The sequence below is a fragment of the Lepidochelys kempii genome, chromosome 3, assembly GCF_965140265.1.
Source record: "Lepidochelys kempii isolate rLepKem1 chromosome 3, rLepKem1.hap2, whole genome shotgun sequence".
In the NCBI taxonomy this organism is placed as follows: Eukaryota; Metazoa; Chordata; order Testudines; family Cheloniidae; genus Lepidochelys; species Lepidochelys kempii.
In genome coordinates this window covers 162,977,905-163,001,870 of record NC_133258.1, presented here as the reverse complement: position 1 = coordinate 163,001,870, position 23,966 = coordinate 162,977,905, and the positions used below count along the sequence as shown (strand labels likewise).

Here is a 23,966-nt window from a genome sequence, read left to right as displayed (position 1 = left end):
GACTGTTGATAAATAATCCAGTCCTGCTGCTCTCCACAGACAATTTGCTTTGGATCAGAGTAGGCAATTCAAATAACACTAATTACAGTGAAACCCTTTTACAGTGAATTCCTGTTTGCCATGCGGGAAAAAATTCACTATATCAGGGGAAAGCACTTTTGCCTTTGATTTGTGTCTAAAACATGAGAAAAACATAAAAGCCGCATGTTGTGCTAAATAAAGAACGTACACTTGCATTTAAAGTACTTATATTTTACTTTTATGATACAGTTGTGAATTATGTTCATTTTGCATTTGTAATTAGAGGGCGGAACAGATGTGAAAGCTTAGTTTAAAGTGATGTATCCATTAAAATAACCTATGCTGCCAAGTGATTGTTCAGTATAACAGGGGATCCGTTCACTATGAGAGGAATTCTACTTTATTGGAAGGAAACCAGGACTTTAGGAAATGTTGTCTATATCAGGGGATTCGCTGTAACATGGTATCATTGTATTTATGATCTTAGGATGTTAAAATGAATATTAAATTAAACAAAATTCCCAGAATTACTCGGGAGGCAGCTAAGTACATAACATTTAGTACAGATGGTTGGAAGGCACAATTTTGCTCCATCACCGCATCCGTATCCTTGAACGATTTCAACTGAAGACAGCATTTCTTTGAATTTTTCATTAAACCAGACGTCTTGAAATATGAATTCCTTTTATGTTTCTGTGAGTTTTGGCTAAAAGAACCCCAGTGAATAAATCATATAATACTACGTGTCACCAGCACTTGTGAATATTTCTGCTTTGTTATTCTACTCTCAGTAGAGCACCATTGATTATCAAACTCAGCGGAGAGCATTTTATGATCATATATCTCCATTAGCTCCTAGTTTGACTACCATAGATTTTTCTGGTTAAGTCTGCATTATGTATTAGGAAGCCTATCTCTTCAATATAAAGTTTGATTTTATTCTCTCTAAGCCTAGAACTCTTATTATGTATTATGTATAAAGATTCTTATCTTTTATATGTAAAAATAGGGGCACTATCTTTGTGCAACTGAAATGTGTGCCCTCTTTTTTTTCTTGATTCACAGACAGCATATTTTATTATGAAGATGAATTTCTACAATGAAATGGCTGTCAGGGTAAATATTTCTTCACTTGTTAAACAAATGAAAAGTCAATTGTGCTCCGAATTTGCTTTTAATAAAATGAGCAAACCAGAATATATAAACTTGATTGATATGCTGATGGTAAAGGGCAGGAAATAGCATATAGTTAAAAATTAAAGTTACACTAAGTAATCCTGGTGGTATTTGAAAATTACTGCTAGATTTAAGACATTTGTATGTAAATTCTTGTACCTTTTAACATATGGTGATAAAAGACAAAAATACCAAAAAGCAACCCACATATATGCATGTATGTGTGTGTGTGAATGTACAAACTTAAACTGAATTCCCATCTTTGTAAACTATGACTTTGTCTGACTCCTTCAAATCATATTATGATATCTGTGTCTATAACATCTTTAATTTAACTTTTGTGCTCTATTCTTTTAGAATAAATTAGTAGAACTTCCATGCATTTATGTATCGTTAGATAATATGATAGTACGTCATATTAGCGACGGTCAGATTTCAACTTTTATGAAATGCAGTAGTTTAATATTCATAGAGCACATTAGCCCCATAGATTGATAGGGTGTCTGATTGAATCCATTTGCAAAATACATTTGAACCAATTAAAATAAACTTATAACAACACTAAGAATGGTTGTTTTTACTAACCTTGTGGTTTTAATCAGGAAAGAACTGAGTGGAGTAGACAGTAATAGCCTGTAATACCTTCAAGGATAGTTAATGAATAGCCAGACCTCGTCTGGTTGATAAACTTAGGATACTCTAATTCTGTTATATGTCTGATTGTTTCATATGGAAAAAACATCTTTTTAAATTTTAATTGTTAAGTTGTGCATTTCTTGTCTCTTACTTATCTACATTTGACTACCAAATCAGACATATTTACAACTTCTTGAGATGTGGACCAGTGAGCCAATGTGTAGGAGGAGCATAGAGGCTATCGGCTATCTTTGAGAGGAAGTGAAACACAGACAGCGGTCACAGTCTTCATCCTTATACTGCAGGAATACAGATCAAAAACTAAGAAAAAGTGAATAATGTTAACATTATTTTTCAAGATCAATCATATGGAGCTCCCTCTAAACTCTCATTCAGCTGCTAGAAGCTATCATTGAGAAAAATTTTAATGAAATTTTAATAAACATTTGTGGCATTTTTATAGATATCCTACAGAAATGCTTTGAAACAATAACTTCCTAATTTCCTATGTAAATCTTCCCTCCTCCTTCATTTTTAGTTTCACAGTAGGAGGAGGTGCACTGTAAATAAGCAACTTATTCTTTTGAGTTTTATCAGTACTCCACAGAGGAGGTAAGAACACAGCAGACTTTATGTATCATTGTGAATTTTAATGCTTTTGAAAGGTTCTGGATTGATAGCCTTGCACAGAACAGGTACATGAGCAGTGACAGTGCAAGCTTCTCTCACCAAACCCCTGCTAACATGCATCATCCCTGATCTAAAGAAACCTCTAGATGGCTGGGGTAGTTCAGTCTCCAGACCCATTTGTCTCTGATGAGACTGCCAGCAAGAGAGGCAAGTGGAAGTGGTAGTTTGTGCAATGTGGATATTTGTTCCCTGGGAACCAGACTAGGACCACAAAATGCATTTCACGCAGGTTACTGAGCAGCTATCATATGATGGTATCTTTGGTCTTGTAATGGACAGTCTAATTACTTCATTAGTTGATAATATTGCAAATATTTTTTCTCAGGATGTACAGGAAAATGCTCTGCTGCACGTGCCTTTTGTAAGAGAAAAAATGGATACATGTTAGTGCATGCAATGGCCCTCTAATTTATTTATTCTACTGCTGCAGAAGCAGTCATCCAGCTGGCAAAGTGAACACAAGTTAATTGACTAAATACATAGGCAGAACTGTGCTGACCTCATTGATGATGTAATCAGTGATTCTTTAGAGAAAGAAGGATGCAAACAATCCTTGTACTTCATTTAATAAAAACAGAGAATAAAAAAGTTTGTCTAAGGGAAAACTGCAAAATCTATTGTATCCATTACATAAGTGGTTAGCGGTGTAAAGTATTGCATTCCTGGGCCATTGAGTCCCGAGCCAACAATACATTTAAGCACATGTGTAACTTTAAGAACATGAAAACTCTGTGGAATGAGATCTTCGTTCCCTTCTGGCCTCTTTACTCTGCATAAAAGGGCCAGAGTGGTGTAAAAGGGCCCTAAAAGGGTCCTGATATGTGTATGGGGGAGGATTTCCTTGATGCAGGAACTGCAGAAGACAAGCATCAGGCTATATTCTAAGGATCCCATCTCAAGCCCTGATGTAGGGAGTATGTTGAAGTCAGGACCGCAACATGCAGTGCCATGGAGATCCCCATAGGGCAGCCTTTGGAGGCTGCTGTAACAGACCTCTGGAGGTTTTTAAGTTATACCAAGGACTTCTATCACCCTCAGAGCAGCCGAAGGTTGGGCGGGCACAAGAGTGACTTAAACCAATTTCAGAGTAGCAGCCATGGTAGTCTGTATTCGCAAGAAGAAAAGGAGTACTTGTGGCACCTTAGAGACTAACACATTTATTTGAGCATAAGCTCTCGTGAGCGACAGCTCACTTCATCGGATACATTCAGTGGAAAATACAGTGGGGAGATTTATATACATAGAGAACATGAAACAGTGGGTGTTACCATACACACTGTAACGAGAGTGATCAGGTAAGGTGAGCTATTACCAGCAGGAGAGCGGGGGGCGGGGGGGAACCTTTTGTAGTGATAATCAAGGTGGGCCATTTCCAGCAGTTGACAAGAATGTCTGAGGAACGGGGGTGGGGGAATAAACATGGGGAAATAGTTTTACTTTGTGTAATGACCCATCCACTCCCAGTCTTTATTCAAGCCTAAGTTAATTGTATCCAGTTTGCAAATTAATTCCAATTCAGCAATCTCTCATTGGAGTCTCTTTTAGAAGTTTTTTTGTTGAAGATTTGCAACTTTTAGGTCTGTAATTGAGTGACCAAAGAGATTGTCCGACTGGTTTTTGAATGTTATAATTCTTGACGTCTGATTTGTGTCCATTTATTCTTTTACATAGAGACTGTCCAGTTTGACCAATGTACATGGCAGAGGGGCATTACTGGCACATGATGGCATATATCAGATTGGTAGATGTGCAGGTGAACGAGCCTCTGATAGTGTGGCTGATGTAATTAGGCCCTATGATGGTGTCCCCTGAATAGATATGTGGACACAGTTGGCAACGGGCTTTGTTGCAAGGATAGGTTCCTGGGTTAGTGGTTCTGTTGGGTGGTGTGTGGTTGCTGGTGAATATTTGCTTCAGGTTGGGGGGCTGTCCGTAATCAAGGACTGGCATGTCTCCCAAGATCTGTGAGAATGATGGGTCGTCCTTCAGGATAGGTTGTAGATCCTTGATGATGCGTTGGAGAGGTTTTAGTTGGGGGCTGAAGGTGATGGCTAGTGGCGTTCTGTTATTTTCTTTGTTGGGCCTGTCCTGTAGTAGGTGACTTCTGGGTACTCTTCTGGCTCTGTCAATCTGTTTCTTCACTTCAGCAAGTGAGTATTGTAGTTGTAAGAACGCTTGATAGAGATCTTGTAGGTGTTTGTCTCTGTCTGAGGGGTTGGAGCAAATGCGGTTGTATCGTAGAGATTGGCTGTAGACAATAAATCGTGTGGTGTGGTCTGGATGAAAGCTGGAGGCATGTAGGTAGGCATAGCAGTCAGTAGGTTTCCGGTGTAGGGTGGTATTTATGTGACCATTGCTTATTAGTGCACCGTAGTGCCCCACTGTTCCTGATACGTTCTTGTCAGCTGCTGGAAATGGCCCACCTTGATTATCACTACAAAAGGTTCCCCCCCACCCCGCTCTCCTGCTGGTAATAGCTCACCTTAAGTGATCATTCTTGTTACAGTGTGTATGGTAACACCCATTGTTTCATGTTCTCTATGTATATAAATCTCCCCACTGTATTTTCCACTGAATGCATCTGATGAAGTGAGCTGTGGCTCACGAAAGCTTTTGCTCAGATGAATTTGTTAGTCTCTAAAGTGCCACAAGTACTCCTTTTCTTTAAACCAATTTAGCCCCCTCTTCCTCTGGGTTGTGAGTTCAGTGCTGATTCTCTCAAAGGCATAGCACAGAATCTCACCCTTAGTACACATTTTAGGAGTTGAAGGTGCTTAGGGGCAAACCCTACCCCCTTTGTGAGTAGGCGCCAATTGCCCAGAAATACTTATTTTGTTTTAGTTTATTGCTTAGTTAATAGCTGTTTTAAAAGTATTCTACAATGGGATAAATGCTGCATTGATTTACATCTCATGCAGCTGAAGTCAGTGGAAAAGCATAGGATTTGTAAATCAGCTCAGAAATAGGCCCTATGTCTCTTTCAGCACTCCCGGGTTTCAGAGGCAGTTACATACTTAAGTCAAATATACTTGTGCAAAACTCCAAGGGAAAAGGGTAGGGCCTTTGATATGCAACATAAAACAAAACTTTTTTCCTGTACATTTATACAGTAATCAAAATATTGGGTGTGATTCTCAGCTGATATCTGCGTAGTCCCATTGTTTTCAATGGTGTAAAAGTGCCTAGAGTCACTGATGTCAGTGCAAATATATCAATTTACACCAATAGAAGATCTGGTCCATTGTTTTCATTTACTTATAAACACTGGCTGTGAGTCTCCATTGCATGCATCTGATGAAGTGAGCTGTAGCTCACGAAAGCTTATGCTCAAATAAATTGGTTAGTCTCTAAGGTGCCACAAGTACTCCTTTTCTTTTTTCTTTTTGTGTCGTCATTGATACCTATGCAAGTGAATGTAAAAATGCTACCATTTTGATATGGTAGAGTTTTATATCCATTTTGCCTCCTTGTGCACAGATATAAATGGCTGTATAAGATGTAGACCATTAGAGAATAAGGGCTGTTGGGTTTAGAGATAGCTGCTCTAGGGCCTGATTTACAACTGCTTTACTCCAGTTTTACATGAGTGTAAACCCATTGAAATCAGTGGAGTTACATTCACAGAAAACAGGAGTATAAAAAGTTGTGAATAAGTTCTTTAGTGTGTAAGTGCATTATACTCTTAGCTTTAGATAATTCTTTTAAAATCAAGGTTAGATTAAAAGTGAAATGTGACTCTTGGACTTAACCTCTTGTATACAGTGTTTTGCCTCATAACTCTGTCAGCCTAGTTGGTTACATTTGCTTAGGAAGAGACCTGAAACTGCAACAGCAGGAGTAACATGTCTACACTACGAAAGTACTCCAATTTTACAGAAGTCGATTTTTGGGAACAGATTGTATAAAATCGAGTGCATGTGTCCACACTAAGCACATTAATTCGGCGGTGTGTGTCCACAGTACCATGGCAAGCGTCGACATTCCGAGTGGTGCACTGTGAGTAGCTATCCCACAGTCCCCACAGTCCCTGCTGCCCATTGGAATTCTGGCCTGAGCTCCCAATGCCTGATGGGGCCAAAAATTTGTCGCGGATGGTTATGGGTAAATGTCGTCAGTCCACCCTCCCTCCTTCCGTGAAAGCAATGGCAGACAATAATTTCCTTCCCTTTTCCCTGGAGCAGATGCCATAGCATGGCAAGCATGGAGCCCGTTCAGCTCACCGCAGCAGTTATGACCATTGTAAACACCTCGCGTATTATCGTGCAGTTTATTCAGAACCAGCACCTGAAAAACCAGGCGAGGAGGCGACAGCAGCGCGGTGATGAGGACATGAACACAGATTTCTCTAAAACCGTGGTCCCCAGCAATTTGGAGATCATGGTGTTAATGGGGCAGGCTCATGCCACAGAACACCGATTCTGGGCCCAGGAAACAAGCACAGAGTGGTGGGACCGCATAGTGTTGCAGGTTTGGGATGATTCCCAGTGGCTCCGAAACTTTTGCATGCGTAAGGGCACTTTCATGGAACTTTGTGATTTGCTTTCCCCTGCCCTGAAGCGCAAGAATACCAAGAGTACCTCACAGTTCACAAGCGAGTGGCAGTAGCCCTCAGCTACCGGTCAGTCGGTAATCAATTTGGAGTGGGCAAATCTACTGTGGGGGTTGTTGTGATGCAAGTAGCCAATGCAATCATTGAGCTGCTGCTATCAAAGGTAGTGACTCTGAGAAATGTGCAGGTCATAGTAGCTGGCTTTGCTGCAATGGGATTCCCTAACAGATGGAACACATATCCCTATCTTGGGACCGGACTACCAGGGCAGCCAGTACATAAACCGCAGGGGCTACTTTTCAGTGGTGCTGCAAGCACTGGTGGATCACAAGTTTCACCAACATCAATGTGGGATGGCCGAGAAAGGTTCATGACGCTCACGTCTTCAGGAACTCTGGTCTGTTTAAACGGCTGCAGGAAGGGATTTACTTCCCAGACCAGAAAATAATTGTTGGGGATGTTGAAATGCCTATAGTTATCCTTTGGGACCCAGCCTACCTCTTAATGCCCTGGCTCATGAAGCCGTACACAGGCACCCTGGACAGTAGTAAGGAACTGTTCAACTATAGGCTAAGCAAGTGCAGAATGGTGGTAGAGTGTGCATTTGGACATTTAAAAGTGCGCTGGTGCAGTTTACTGACTCGCTCAGACCTCAGTGAAACCAATATTCCCATTGTTATTGATGTTTGCTGTGTGCTCCACAATCTCTGTGAGAGTAAAGGGGAGACGTTTATGGCGGGGTGGGAGGTTGAGGCAAATCGCCTGCTGAATATGCACAGCCAGACACCAGGGCAGTTAGAAGAGCACAGCAGGAAGCGCTGCACATCAGAGAAGCTTTGAACACCAGTTTCATGACTGGCCAGGGTACTATGTGACACTTCTGTTTGTTTCTCCTTGATGAAAACCCGCCCCCTTGGTTGACTCTAAATTCCCTGTAAGCCACCGGCCCTCCCTCCTTTGATCACAACTTGCTTGCAAAGGAAATAAAGTCACTGTCGTTTAAAAAACATGTATTCTTTATTAATTGATTATAAAAATAGGGACATAACTCACAAGGTAGCCCAGGTAGGGTGTGGGAAGAGGGTAGGAGGGAAGGAAAAGGCCACTTCAAAACTTGTTGAATGACAGCCTTCTGTTGCTTGGGCTGTCCATTGGGGTGGAGTGGTTGGGTGCCCGGAGTCCCCCCCAACCCCCGCGTTCCTGGGTGTCTGGGTGAGGAGGCTATGGAACTTGGGGAGGAGGGAGGGCAGTTAAACAGGGGCTGCAGCGGCAGTCTGTGATCCTGCTGCCGTTCCTGAACCTCCACTAGACGCCGGAGCATGTCTGTTTGATCCTGCAGTAGCCCCAGCATTGCATTATGCCTCCTCTGAATTTCCTGCTGCCACCTCTCCTCATGTTCATCAGCCGCTTTCCTGTACGCTGCTATTGTGTCCCTCCACACATTCTGCTGAGCTCTGTCAGTGCCGGACAACTGCATGAGCTCAGAGAACATTTCATCGCGCATGCGTTTTTTCGCCGCCTTATCTGAGATAGCCTTTGGGACAGAGGAGGGAGGCTTGAAACATTTGCAGCTGCTGGCAGGAAAAAAGAGAGTGAAGTATTTAAAAAGATACATTTTACAGAACAATGGCTATACTCTTTCACAGTGAACAACACTATTCACATTACATAGCATGTGATTTTGGTACAAGGTCGCATTTTGCATCTTATATTGAGTGCCTGTGGCTTTGGTTTCAGAGTAACAGCCATGTTAGTCCGTATTCGCAAAAAGAAAAGGAGTACTTGTGGCACCTTAGAGACTATCCAATTTATTTGAGCATAAGTGCATGCTGTGGAAAGTGTACACTTTCCACAGCATGCATCCGATGAAGTGAGCTGTAGCTCACGAAAGCTTATGCTCAAATGAATTGGTTAGTCTCTAAGGTGCCACAAGTACTCCTTTTCTTTTTGTGGCTTTGGTGTTAGAGATCACACACGCAGTGCCGGGCAACAGAATTTGGCTTGCAGGCGGCCATGGTAAGCCAGTCTTTCGGCTTCTGCAACCTTCATAACAGCAGCGCTCTCCTCTCCCATACCAAGCGAAGCACATTGAGTTGGCCTTTAGTGCTGAGGTTTTCCTGTTAACGTGCAGCAGCAGAAACCAAACTAAATCCCTCTCCCCATCCAATTCTCTGGGATGATCGCTTTACCCCTCCCCCCACCGCATGGCTGGTATCAGGGAAGCCAAACGTGCTAGCCTAATGTGAACAGTTCAGCGCCAATGGCTCCCCCTCCACCCCCGCACCACATGGCTAACTGCAGGGAGGATTTCTTTTTAGCCACAGGCAAACAGCCCAGAAGGAACGGCCACCTCTGAATGTCCCCTTAATTAAATTCCCGTGTTTCAACCAAGTTACCATGAACGATATCACTCTCCCGAGGATATCACAGAGAGATAAAGAACGGATGTTGCTTGAATGCCAGCAAACACCGGGACCGTACACTGCCAGGCTTTGTCATGGAATGATACCAGATTACTTGCTACTAGCATGGCATGGAAAAGTGTCCTACCATGGAGCAGGGAATAAGGCTGCCCTCCCCAGAAACCTTCTGCAAAGGCTTTTAGAGTACCTTCAGGAGAGTTTCATGGAGATGTCCCTGGAGGATTTCCGCTACATCCCCAGACACGTTAACAGACTTTTCCAGTAGCTGTATTGGCCATAAATGCATCCCAACTCCTCAGGGCTACTTAATTATTAAAAAAATGCTTTCTTTTATAACATGTATTATATTTTAAAAGGTACATTCACCAGAGGTCCCTTCTCCGGCTTCATTGGATTGAGAGGGTATTTCAGTCAGAGTGATAAAAAGATCCTGGCTGTCGGGGAGAACGGTGTGCTCTCCCCAAGCTCATCCTCCTCCTCATCTTCCCTGTCTGCAAAATCCTCAGGCATGGCAGAGAGTACCCCATCATCGGAGTCCACGGACAGGGGTGGGGAAGTGGTGGCAGCCCCCTGTAGAATTGCATGCAGCTCAGCGTAGAAGCAGTACGTCTGGGGCTCTGTCCCGGAGTGTCCGTTTGATTCTTTGGTTTTCTGGTACGCTTGTCTGAGCTCCTTAAGTTTCACGCGGCACCGTGTTGTGTCCCTGCTGTAGCCTCTGTCTCTCATGGCCTCAGAGATTTTTTGAAATGTTTTGGCATTTCGTCTTTTGGAACGGAGTTCTGATAGCACGGATTCCTCTCCCCATACAGCAATTGGATCCAGTACCTCCCATTCGGTCCATGCTGGAGCTCTTTTTCAATTCTGGGACTGCATGGTCACCTGTGCTGATGAGCTCGCCTGGCCAAACAGGAAATGAGATTCAAAAGTTGCCGGGGCTTTTCCTGTACACCTGACCAGTGCATCCGAGTTCAGAGTGCTGTCCAGAGTGGTCACAATGGTGCACTGTGGGAGAGCTCTTGGAGGCCAATACCTTCGAATTGCGTCCACACTAACCCTAATTCGAAACAGCAATGTCGATTTCAGCGCTAATCCCCTCATTGGGGAGGAGTACAGAAATCGGTTTTAAGAACCCTTTATGTCGAAAAAAATGGCTTCATTGTGTGGACGGGTGCAGGGTTAATTCGATTTAATGCTGCTAAATCCGACATAAACTCGTCGTGTAGACCAGGCCTAAAGTATACTCATAGGTCATGTTCAGAAGCTATCTCCCTGGATTATTTGGCCCTAGCTACTGTTATCTCTCTCTCCCCTCTGTAAAAACAGAAACATTCAGAAATGGTTTAAAACATAAGCTTATCATATTGAATTTATTTTCCGTTAATCAATTTTACTTTTTGAATATTGGGCGGTGATATATTATTCTCTTTCTGTTTGGGCGATTTAAGGTTGCTATGAATTTTCAGCAACCAAAGTAATCCCCTCAAAATAAAATAATAATAATAATAAAATCTCCATGAGCAGATGGCTTTTGATATATCAAGGTTTTGCCATTAGTTTTAGTGCTTAAAATAAACATTATTTATAAGACCACTTACATTTTGATGTTACTTAATGAGGAATATGCATCATTGATTTGACTAGCTTAAGAGGTCATTTAGAACTTGCCTGTTAACAAGCTGTAATCTGCTGAGCACACAATGACTTTGTTTAAAATTATCTGTTCAGTGCTGATCAATGACAATAATTGTTTTGTACCAATCACTGTTGAAACTTGCTAATTACTTTGAAGGGCATACACAGTTGTCTTTTTTAGAAGTGTTAAAACATTCACCTTGGAATTAAAAAGCAATATAATCATAAAACATTGTACTCTGTTGCAAAAGCAAAATTTTCAGCAACTTTTATGTAGCAAATTTTAACATAAACAGAACCTTTGTGTAAAAGCTTGAAGATATACTTTATTCTCTAAACAGCTTGTATCATATAGATGCATGCCCTCATGTGGCCTCTGACATGCAGAATTGGGAAAATGGAATCATAGCATTAAAAACTTTGAAATCTAGTCTGCTTTCATTTACACTAGCATATATCTAGAGTACTCCCTTTGAAGTCCATAGAGTTACCCTTGACTTATAATGCTGTAATCGAGGACAGAATTTGACACTTGCGGTGAAATCCTGGCCCCAGTGAAAACACTGAGAGTTTTGCCATTGACTACAGTAGGGACAACATTTCATCCTTTGTCTTTAAATCTTGAAAAATTTCCGTAAAGAAGTTGATCGTGGACCACACAAATTTGGAGTATCACATTAATAAAGATAAGGTACAAAATGTTCCTTATCTTTACAAAATAAGGTACAAAAGTTCGAAGGAGACTGCTTTAAGGAGAGCACAGCTATAGGGCAGCCAAGTTACTCCTGCCTAATAGCAGTAGTGAGGCCAAAGATGAAAACATACCATGCATTCACACACTAAAAATTTTGTTTAAACCCAGATCTCTGCAAATATGCCCATTTTCACTATTCCCCTTCCTCTCCTTTTTTTACTCTGCATGCTTGTTGTGTATAAGGACATGAATGGGAAAGGGACACAAGAATTATAACCATGTAGTGCAGAGGACTATGTCTAATACTTAACCTTCGTTGTAGCAGCTTACATAATTATTATTTATTATTTTATATTACAGGAGTGCCTAGCAGTCCAAACCTGTTGTGTTAGATAGTATGCAGATATACAGTAATAGGCAGCCCCTCTCCCAAAGACCTTCCAATATGCAGTATTGGCAAGAGATTTTTAGTGGGTACGGGGTATCGGAAAGACTTGGGGCTAGGCCTGCCTTCCGGGGGTGGGGGGGAGAGGTTGGGGCTGCGCTCTGTTCCTTAAAGGAGCAGGAGGTGGCTGGGGAGGGCATTCAGCACAATACATATGCTAACAAACTTAAACAAAGGCTTTGTTTAAATTTGTTAGCATATATATTGTGCTGTTACCTTGGCCGGGAGTCCTCAAGAGGGGAAGGTTGGAGGGGATGGTCGCTGTTTAGGGCAAGAGCAACAAAAAAAGAGAAAAATCCTCCTCTTGTTTTTGGTAACTGTGCTGGGGTGTTCAAATTTTCCAGGCACCTACTAGGCAGAAAGAGTTCCTGGGTAGGGTTAGGAATGCATCTGTGGTATCAGTCCCAGCATCCTCTCCTTTCCCAATAGCTAGCGAGTAGTTTCTCACCTGGATAGTGCTCCTGGGCAGTGGGACCCCAATCTTTTGCATGTTAGCTAGTAGATTTAGCTCTTTGGCTTTTAGGTGTCGAGTAACATTTCTAAGTGCTGTGTGTGGAGCTTGGGCTGTGGGGATGGGTGTTGGGAGGTGAATGGGCGTGCGAGTGATATAAGGCTGTGATATAAACCTGAGAGTGATAAATTAGAAATGAGAAGTGTCATATCTACAGAGAGATCTTAGGTAAAACAGGAGAAGACAAAATAAAAGGAAGGAAATAGAGAACAGTATGTAGGGAAAGTTGCATAAGGGATGGAGGGAAAGAGAAGGCAGAGAGGAAATATACACAGAAGTCAACATGAGAAAAGATACATTGATCTATATTACAGGAAAGAAAATGTGGAGTGGGAGCAGCCCTCTGCACTGGCCCTCACATCCTCTGAATAGGGGAAGAACAAGCTGCCTCCTCTCTGTCTCTGCATGTCCACATAGGAATTAATCTGGTTTTTAGTCAGCAGCCACTGAAATTACAAGAATTCTTACAACTCTGCTGCTAATTACTTCTTACTTCCATTTCCAAAGAAACAGATATCACAGTGCTAAACCTAAAGTGATTTAAAATAATCAACATTTTAGAGTCACCATGGTCAGAATTAAGCAGCAGAGCTAGTTTGAGCAGTGTTGTTGATTAAATTCTTGGGAAATTCTAGTCAGAATTGTGGCCTAAAATTTAAAATACATAGAGCTATGAATCCCCCTCTCCTGATGCTATGTTTAGGAGACCAGATGGCCTAATATAGTGTATTAATAAACAGGACTACATTAAGGTAATTATTTACATGTAAGAAATTTCCCTTGATCTTTTTTCTACATAATTCCCATCAGTTTTGTTGGAAGGATAGCATTCTATGAAAATATTATGACTAATTACTTAACAAATAGCCCTGTACTGTCTTGCTTCTTAATAATTATGAATATAGTGTGTGGTCGGCACCTTGCAGGATGATGCCACTTGCCTGCAGGACCCAGGGAATGGTAGAACATGCAGTGCTACTGGAAACCTCATAGAGACCCTGATCAAAAAGCCACTGAAGTTAGTGGAAAGTCTTCTACTAACTTCATTGGGCTTAGGATCAGACCCACAGTGCACAGCTGAGAGTGCAGTAGAGCTGGGGTGATAAAATGCTACGCACTGTGAATGATTACAACATTCTGGATGTTCTTCCTACCCCACTTACAGGACCTGTGTCACCAGGTGCAATGACGGTGGGAGTAGATGCCTGTGCAGAGCCCCTACTCCCTGCCACACCTCAATGCAGGCAACGACTTAAATCACTATTCGTTTATAATCACTGTCATCTCTTGATAACATCTCTAATACAGTTTTAGTACAAGACTTACTTCTCACCCTCACTGTATTAATGGAAAGATATATTTACGTATATGTGTGATGTCACTTTTTAAAGCACCATCATCCTTTGAAAAATATAACATGTATTTTATAAGCGTATTGCAAACTGTTTTCACTACTACATTGCATGAAATATACTAAAGTAAAATTACATTTCTTCTAGATTCAGAAAAGATGGCGAGGCTATTATATTCGAAAATATATCCATAATTACTATGCACTGAAGAAATATCTGGAAGCTATTTCTGTGAATAATGAGATTGTCAGGTAAAGATAAAAAAGAGTGATAAAACTTTAATTTCTTCTTCAGAATTAAGTGTGTGGGCGATTAAGGGATTTTTTAAATGTTTGCATTGAAAATTGGTTGTTGACAGTGAAAAATATAAAGACTTAGGTCTACATTCTGTATCCGGTCCCCATACAGAATTTCCATTGATTTCAGTAGTCATTTGCTGTTGCCATGAGTCCTACAGAAAACCTGACAACTATTAGGGAGGTGGTGTGTTGAGACCGCTGCCTCTCATGCTGACCAATGCGGTCTCATTGTTTCTTTGTGCTCCCCTTTCTGTCTGTATCCACCTGTTGTCGTTTCTCTTAAAGTGAATGCTTTTTGGGGAAGAGGACTATCTTTCTGTTATGTGTTTGTACAGTGCCTAGCACAGTGAGGGATTGGCCTGTGATTGGAGCTCTGCAATTGCAGCATAAATAAATGATAAATAAATAATAAATAAAAACATTGCCATCCAAATTATTCCCAGGTGTAACTCTACTGACCTCAGCTTCATCAGAGGACCCTTACATTTCAAGACTTTGTTTTTCTTTAAGACAGGTAATTTACAGATGTCAGAAATGCTTCTTTATTAGAGACATAATAAAACACTGCTGCTAGCTCTTTGTAGGGTTCCTTTCAACAGTTGATACAATAAGGCTCTGTACATATTTTCATTAACATGATCACTGAGTGATTTATCTTTATATCCCATCTTTTCTTTGCCCTTACTTCGATTGTCTTGAAAGATAGTTGTCTTGCCTGTTAGTGGAATAACTTGGACACTACCCAGGCAACTTTGTAGGTGTTCAAAACAAACAAAGAAGCAAACAAACTAAATCAACTAAACAAAAAAAAAACCTCACCTATTTTTGTGAGCTAAATGTAAGTTGTTTAGTTAAAACTAATTTCTGCAAATCTGGGTCAAGGTGACATTGCAAGTTCAACCAGATTATTAATTATTATTATTTTATTAAAATAATAAAATATTATGCAAGTGTATTGTATGAAATAAATAACACAGGTATTCTAACCATTTTTAAAAGTCTGTAGTTATTAATCTCCAGTATTCTTCTGTAAGAGTAGCTGTCTATTCTTTTATGGTGCACCTTCTTTATGATAATATGTAAATTATCATGTCTCATCAATATGTTGCTTTAGAAGTAATATAATTGCCTCCATCCACCTTTTGTTTACTGTTCATTTAGACACATTTAGACACAAAGCTGGTTCATATTTCAACCACAGAAACCAAATTTGAAAACAATTTTAATGTTGGGAATTGTATTTGTATCATCTCTACATCCTGCCACATCCAGTCCGAATTCTGACAACATATCCCAGGTTTGCTTTTTTCTGGCCAGTGATATCAGTATAGCTATAAATTTAATCACTGTCTAGGATTTACTCTTTACCCTGCTGGAAGTCTAAAATGAGTACTTTGTAACTGGATGAACTGCTGAGATGCAAGTCTACTTCCTTGTTCAAAATAGTTCAATCATCTCCTCTTGGTTCCTGAACCTGAAACAAGAGCAAGTAACTGACCTACAAGACTATGACATATATAGATAAAATAAGATAATGAGAAGTGGCATTTCTACTGTACTGAACATGGATTTATTGCAGTTTATATTTTGTTTTTTCTCCCAATATGTCTTTTCTTTGTTTCATATATCATACATTTGGTATTGTACTGCATTATTTTTGTATTCTGATATTTGGCTCTTTCATTAAATTCCTTAATGGTTGTTTCAGATCATTAATATGCGTACAGTGTCAATACACTATGTAGCTATTTTGTTCAAATCTTGAGTTGTGGCAAATAGGAGAGGAAATGATTTCTTACTATTTCTTTTAATGTATAGAGCTATTGTTTTGTCTGTCATTTATCAGGTCCATCGTAGATGTGACATATTCAGTCTGCTAGGTTTATTTCTCTTGTTGATATGTTTATACTCTGCTTCTTTGTTTATCTGAATTCTGGCTCTTAGGGATTCTGGAATCCACTGACAGTTTACCTGTGTGCATTTTAAGCTTTATTTTAGGGTAAGTTTTCTTGGTGCTGATCTGTTATTTTTGAAGTCCATGTTTTCTAATACTTTTATTCATTATTAGCATTTAATAACAACAATTAATGCTATTTCATCTTTGTGAATTAAATGGTATTATAAATACAACGCTAAATTTTTGAAAACTGTGTGTGTATATAGATATTTATTTATTTAATCACTGAGGCAAAGTAGTGTTATTGTGCACAGGCCACCATGCAACCTTGGATTTAGTTATAGTTCATCTACTCCATAGTTAGTGGTATAGTATTTTATTTTAATACATATGCAAGAATATATTTTCATACTGAGACAAGACGTTTTACAAAGATAAATTAGTTTGATTAGTTTAAAGGCTGAGTGTGCATTTGGTAGACATATACACTTGTAACCTCTTGCCCGATATGCAAAAACTGCCCCAGGTTATGAACAAGAAAACGATATTATGAAATTAAAAATTAGCCATAGACATGGTAGCATTAATAAAACAGTGCAGAAGAACGAACATCCTTTACTTATAACAGAAACTCAAAGTGGAAGTCATATTCTCTTTCGCTATTATTGTATTAGATAGATGTTGGTTTTGACTGTTACTTTATGTCTTGTAACATTAAATGTATGATGCAATCGTTTGAAAACATAGCTAAATTAATTTCCTGACTAATTTCATTAGTATATCCTTCTGTTGATCTTGGTAACTATTTATTATTAGTCTATCCACTAAGTTTTTTTTTTATTTAAACCCAAATTTACCCTGCACATTAGAAATAAATTGTACATTTTGTAATGAACTTGTCAACCGAACTGATCAGATACAATACATATTTTGTGTACTGAAAGAGAATCAATGGATTTTCTCTAGAAATAAGTATCACTGCATAGATCTCTTCATTGGCATAAATTAAAAAAGTAGTGTTCACTGCCCCCGAGCACCTACCTCATAGACTCCAGCAGGCATGCAATGGGGACGTGTGCCCGGGCCATATTCTCAACTCAGATAGATTTTCCTCCATCCAATCAAGAAGTGCTGCCAAGCACATTGGCTAGGAAGTGCTGGGCCTATATCATGACCGTGTAATGCATGGGAGTGCTACTGAAGGTTGGAGAGAGGTTCTCTGCATACTTCTCTCCCCCAACACATCATTTCAGGGACACTCACAATTTAGTTGTAGTTGTAACTATTTATTTAGTGTATATAAAAAACATTTAACCTTTTATTACAATAAATGCCGTGAATAAAATGCATAGACAAATGAGAAGAACTAAGTGTCTAAAGATGCACCCTTATAAAATGATTGATTTTTCCTACAGCTTTACTATTACAGATATTTTGAAAGTTTGGGCCAGACTCATGGTACACTTCTGCAATGTATTAATAAACCTGGCTCAGGTTAAGCCACGTTTATGGCTGCTTTTCATCCCCAGAGTGAAACAAAGCAGCTGGAGCATTACTGATGAAACTGTCCCTTAATTAACTCATTCATCCTTTAGCTGCTTTCATCAAGACTTTTCCTTTAGTGCTGTATCAATGGTATTAGAGCTCTGAGCTTCTCCACATAACCCGAAAACCAGCTTTGACACAACACTGAAGCAAACACTTTGGTGGCTAGAGCTGCCAACTAGATGGAGTAAATGCACATTAAAGTTTGTCATTACAATAGGTAGTATGAGTTTAGGAAGACTGCTTGAATGAGAAAGCTATGAGTAGTTTATGCAGATGATCCACACACACACACACAAAAAGATACCAAACTGCACCATCATATATGTTCCTTAATTCACATATTTTAGAATAGTGGAAAAGCAACATCACTTGCCCCATAACCTCAGCCGTGCAGAACACAGTGCCATCCACAGCCTCAGAAACAACTCTGACATCATAATCAAAAAGGCTGACAAAGGAGGTGCTGTCATCATCATGAATAGGTTGGAATATGAACAAGAAGCTGCTAGGCAGCTCTCCAACACCACTTTCTACAAGCCATTACCCTCTGATCCCACTGAGGGTTACCAAAAGAAACTACACCATTTGCTCAAGAAACTCCCTGAAAAAGCACAAGAACAAATCCGCACAGACACACCCCTGGAACCCCGACCAGGGGTATTCTATCTGCTACCCAAGATCCATAAACCTGGAAATCCTGGACGTCCCATCATCTCAGGCATTGGCACACTGACAGCAGGATTGTCTGGCTATATAGACTCCCTCCTCAGGCCCTACGCTACCAGCACTCCCAGCTATCTTTGAGACACCACTGACTTCCTGAGGAAACTACAGTCCAATGGTGATCTTCCTGAAAACACCATCCTAGCCACTATGGTGGTAGAAGCCCTGTACACCAACATTCCACACAAAGATGGACTACAAGCCATCAGGAACAGTATCCCTGATAATGTCACGGCAAACCTGGTGGCTGAATTTTGTGACTTTGTCCTCACCCATTACTATTTCACATTTGGGGACAATGTATACCTTCAAATCAGCGGCACTGCTACGGGTACCCGCATGGCCCCACAGTATGCCAACATTGTTATGGCTGACTTAGAACAACGCTTCCTCAGCTCTCGTCCCCTAATGCCCCTACTCTACTTGCACTACATTGATGACATCTTCATCATTTGGACCCATGGAAAAGAAGCCCTTGAGGAATTCCACCCTGATTTCAACAATTTCCACCCCACCATCAACCTCAGCCTGGACCAGTCCACACAAGAGATCCACTTCCTGGACACTACGGTGCTAATAAGCAATGGTCACATAAACAGCACCCTATACCGGAAACCTACCAACTGCTATGCCTACCTACATGCCTCCAGTTTTCATCCAGACCACACCACACGATCCATTGTCTACATCCAAGCTCTATGATACAACCGCATTTGCTCCAACCCCTCAGACAAACACCTACAAGATCTCTATCAAGCATTCTTACAACTACAATACCCACCTGCTGAAGTGAAGAAACAGATTGACAGAGCCAGAAGAGTACCCAGAAGTTACCTACTACAGGACAGGCCCAACAAAGAAAATAACAGAACTCCACTAGCCATCACCTTCAGCCCCCAACTAAAACCTCTCCATCACATCATCAAAAATCTACAACCTATCCTGAAGGACAACCCATCATTCTCACAGATCTTGGGAGACATGCCAGTCCTTGATTACAGACAGCCCCCCAACCTGAAGGAAATACTCACCAGCAACCACACACCACACAACAGAACCACTAACCCAGGAACCCATCCTTGCAACAAAGCCCGTTGCCAACTGTGTCCACATATCTATTCAGGGGACACCATCATAGGGCCTAATCACATCAGCCACACTATCAGAGAGAGGCCCATTCACCTGCGCATCTACCAATCTGATATATGCCATCATGTGCCAGCAATGCCCCTCTGCCATGTACATTGGCCAAACTGGACAGTCTCTACGTAAAAGAATAAATGAACACAAATCAGACATCAAGAATTATAACATTCAAAAACCAGTCAGAGAACACTTCAATCTCTTTGGTCACTCGATTACAGACCTAAAAGTTGCAAATCTTCAACAAAAAAACTTCAAAAAGAGACTCCAACGAGAGACTGCTGAATTGGAATTAATTTGCAAACTGGATACAATTAACTTAGGCTTGAATAAAGACTGGGAATGGATGGGTCGTTCCACAAAGTAAAACTATTTCCCTATGTTTATCCCCCCCCCCCCAACTGTTCCACAGATGTTCTTGTCAACTGATGGAAATGTCCCACCTTGATTATCACTACAAAAGGTTTTTCCCCCCTGCCACTCTACGGCTGGTAATAGCTCACCTTACCTGATCACTCTCGTTACAGTGTGTATGGTAACACCCGTTGTTTCATGTTCTCTGTGTATATAAATCTCCCCAATGTATTTTCCACTGAATACATCCGATGAAGTGAGCTGTAGCTCAAGAAAGATTATGCTCAAATAAATGTGTTAGTCTCTAAGGTGCCACAAGTCCTCCTTTTCTTTTTGCAGATACAGACTAACATGACTGCTACTCTGAAAAGTGTCACAATTATTTGTCTTAGTTAATTTATATAGGCCTTAGATTATCGGAAAAGTTAATACTTTTTAAACCTTAAAACATTTGCTAAAATTCATTCTTTCTTTATATAATGTCATAGTTATATGGATTTATATCTGCAACATGCCAGAGCTAGAAACAATTTGTGTATATCATTAGAAAACCTGGAATCACAACTCCTATACAGAATAAAACACCCATTTCACTTTTGGGATATCATGAGATATCGGACCTTAAAATCAATATTAGTCCAAGACTGCATATTGCCATGCCTGGTTCTTTGACGAGCTGATTTTAAATCCTTGCTTTAACTGATCCACATTTAGAGGGAAAGAAAGCAACATTTTTATATTGCCTATAAAGAGCAAAAAAGAGTTTTGGACTTTTGAAAATAGTCATGGCAAAATAGATTAGAGAGTAAAGTGAGGATTAGATAGTTTAACATACAAAATAAATGCACCTTATTCCATGATTCCATGGTTGCAGAAAAACAAATATTTGATGGTCATCATGCTGACGTGTGCAGTTTGTATATATCTCTATATATATCCATTTATTTTAGACATCTACCTTCTTGAGGTTTGCAAGTTATCCTTTTTAACTAACTTATTCATGTCAACTACTTGTTTAAATGGAAGCTATGACAGGTTGGCAGATGATATGGTAGTGTGGAGTGGAGAGCAATGGGAACAACAGGAGCGCTTTTGATTCATTTTTGATCAAAGTCAAAAGTTGCAACCTTTTATTCACACTTTCTTTAGCTATGGGTCTTATTCTGTTATTTTTAAAATTAAAACACAGCAAGTAAATATCCTATCATTGTAATAAATCCCTGACATTAAGGTCTGTTTTCCAGTGTTTTTGATGCATGCATGGTAGGTCCTTTATGAATTCTGAGCAGACTAGTGTGAATGCTGGTAAACATTTGGTTGACGCAGCTGTGCTTCTTCCTCTTATTCCTTGGAAGAAGGTGTTTTGGTGTTTGGTGTTTTGAAAGGCAAAGTCCTATCATCAGGCTGTGAGGAAGCTGTTAATACAGTTTAAATTTACGAAAGAGGAAGATAGTGTGTATCCCAGGTAGAATCATCGTTTCCCCAAATTTATCAGGGGGATGGATAACACTATCAACTGTGAGGCTGCACACTCTTTATATGTCTGGGCTGAGCTTGTTTGTGACATCACATTGTAAAGTGAAAGGCTGTAGGCCAGAATTTTCAAACTTGACTTCAACAAGAAAAGGGGTTGCTCAGTACTTCTGAAGCACAGGCCACTTCTAAGTAAGTACCTAAGTATGGATTTAAGAGCCTAAGTTTTGGCACCTAGAGTTGTGGATTGGGTTGTTTTGTTTGTTTGCTTACGTTTTTAAGAAGCAACCCTTACCTAGCAGCCACATCTTTACCATTCAATTGAAATAAAAGTTGTCCTCATTTAGTAACTGCCCTCATTTAGTAGTCATGTGTTCACCTCATAAACCTCAGGAGAAAGTAAACTTAATAGAAGCTGAGTTTAAAGCTATAGAGTGACATAATTCAATTTAACAGAAATTGACTTAAAATATGATTAAGTAATAATAGGAATATAATATGTGAATTTGCATATCACGACAGACTGGCTCATGCATACTTGAAGCTGTTATTTTCATATGAATTAAAGACAACTGTAAGAATTAGCTCCTATGATATCTGAAGAAAGATTTTTTTAATCTCATGATAATACAGACTTAAGTATTAGTTTTGTATACATAGGTCAAGTCTTATAGTAAATTCATAATGCTAACTGCAGAGCTCCTTTCTCCCCAGTGAATTTGCTATGGTGCAGTATGCAACCCTACAAAGCACCAACTCTGCACTGCCTCTGCTGAAACCCCAGCACAGGGTGCATTGTAGGGTGAGAGCAGGGCAGGGCAGGCCATAATAAGAAGAGGGCTGAATCAGGGTGGGAGGAGATGTGGCCAGGGCACACCCACACTCCAGCTATTTCCCACTGCTGCAAACCCTCTAGCAGGAGTCACAAGGTAGGGTAGCCCTAGCATGTGCCATAGCCCTCAGCAGCAGCAGAAGAGGAAAGACAAAAGCAGTCTCCTTAGTGCCAACAAAGGGATGAATCTAGCCCTTGGGCTCTTATCTAATTCAGGGACATACTGTGAAATTAAATTTCTTAATGTTTGTACAGTCCTTTGAAGATACAGTAGTAACACTGTGCTGTATGAATCCTTAGTATTATTGTTTCTTTCCTTTCTGTTTTAACGTAGCTATAACATTGGTAACTTATTCTGATTTGCTGACAAATTTTCCACAACATGTTTTCCACAATTTCCCTTTGTAGTTTGTATGAATAAATCATTTTCTGTATTATCTATTGCTGTTTAATGAAAAATAGAGATAGAGCTCATATACCATGTAGTATCTGAATATGGATTTGTTGGGAAGTTGCACATATATTTGAAAATCCACACAACTCAGAAAATGTCCAATACTCCTCATTGAAGTTTCTCTTCTACAGAATAGACACAGCACACTACCTTATTCAGAAACATTTATAAAGCCTTATTTTTTCACAACTGTAAGAGCTGGCAAAATGATTACATGGAGAAATATGTCAAAAGCAATTAGCATAGGCTATAACTCCCTATGATGTAGTAGAATTAGCATTTTGTTTTATGTGAAGCAATTTCCAATCCACAATAAGCAAATGGACATCACTTCACATAAATTAGCACGGTGGTGCTATTATATCATAAAAATTCACAGATGATGTCAGTTTCCAACTGTCTGATTAACTTACAATTCTTTGACTAACTTTGCTACATGTCAGGAGTGAAACTAGACGTAGGACTATGGGACATAACTAAATAGAAAAACAGTAAGATACACATTGCTTTGCAAGGGTCTATCATCAGAAAATGGCATCACATTATCTTCAGGCATAGAACACAGATTACAACATGGCAGAAAACTAGCAACAACAGTGGCAGGATGCTTGGTTTTGGGTTCTTGTATAAGCAAGGCAGGTAATTTACAATTCCTGTGTCATCTGGCAAACACAGACTTAAAGTTGGCAGCCCTCGCTGAGTTTAGACTTAGCAAGCATCATGGCATAAGGAAACTATTGTTATCATCATTAATAGTGATTCACACAAGTGCAGGACTTGGGTAAAGGCTGACATACCACTGGAACTATGTATTAAGCATGTCTTTAATGGTGTGTAGGGCCTTTGGCATGTTCTCTTCATTGTGGTGAATTTCACCTGAATACCAGCATCTGTTTACCTAGAAAATAAAATAGAAATATTTCATTTTGTGTCGGAAAAATAGTAGTTATCATTTTTAGCCCATTATTCATACTTCACCAAATAATAAATAAATAAATAAATAAATGATAATAAAATCCCATTTTAATTGTAATAGATTGCTGGGACAGGTATAGTATCCATTAGGCATGAAGATGTCCCATAAAGGTCACAGTATTATTCTGGGAGCTTTGTC

The 23,966-nt window shown here is 40.0% G+C and overlaps 1 protein-coding gene across 3 annotated transcripts in view; it reads left to right on the top strand.

The window, feature by feature from the left end:
• Nucleotides 1–23,966, top strand: part of SPATA17 (spermatogenesis associated 17) — a 146,336-nt gene that overhangs the window by 14,381 nt on the left and 107,989 nt on the right. For all 3 annotated transcript variants that reach the window (XM_073338910.1, XM_073338909.1, XM_073338912.1), the window contains 2 exons: nt 1,087–1,137; nt 14,277–14,380. In XM_073338910.1, the coding sequence (XP_073195011.1) occupies nt 1,087–1,137; nt 14,277–14,380 (155 nt within the window). The remainder of the gene's footprint in view (nt 1–1,086; nt 1,138–14,276; nt 14,381–23,966) is intronic.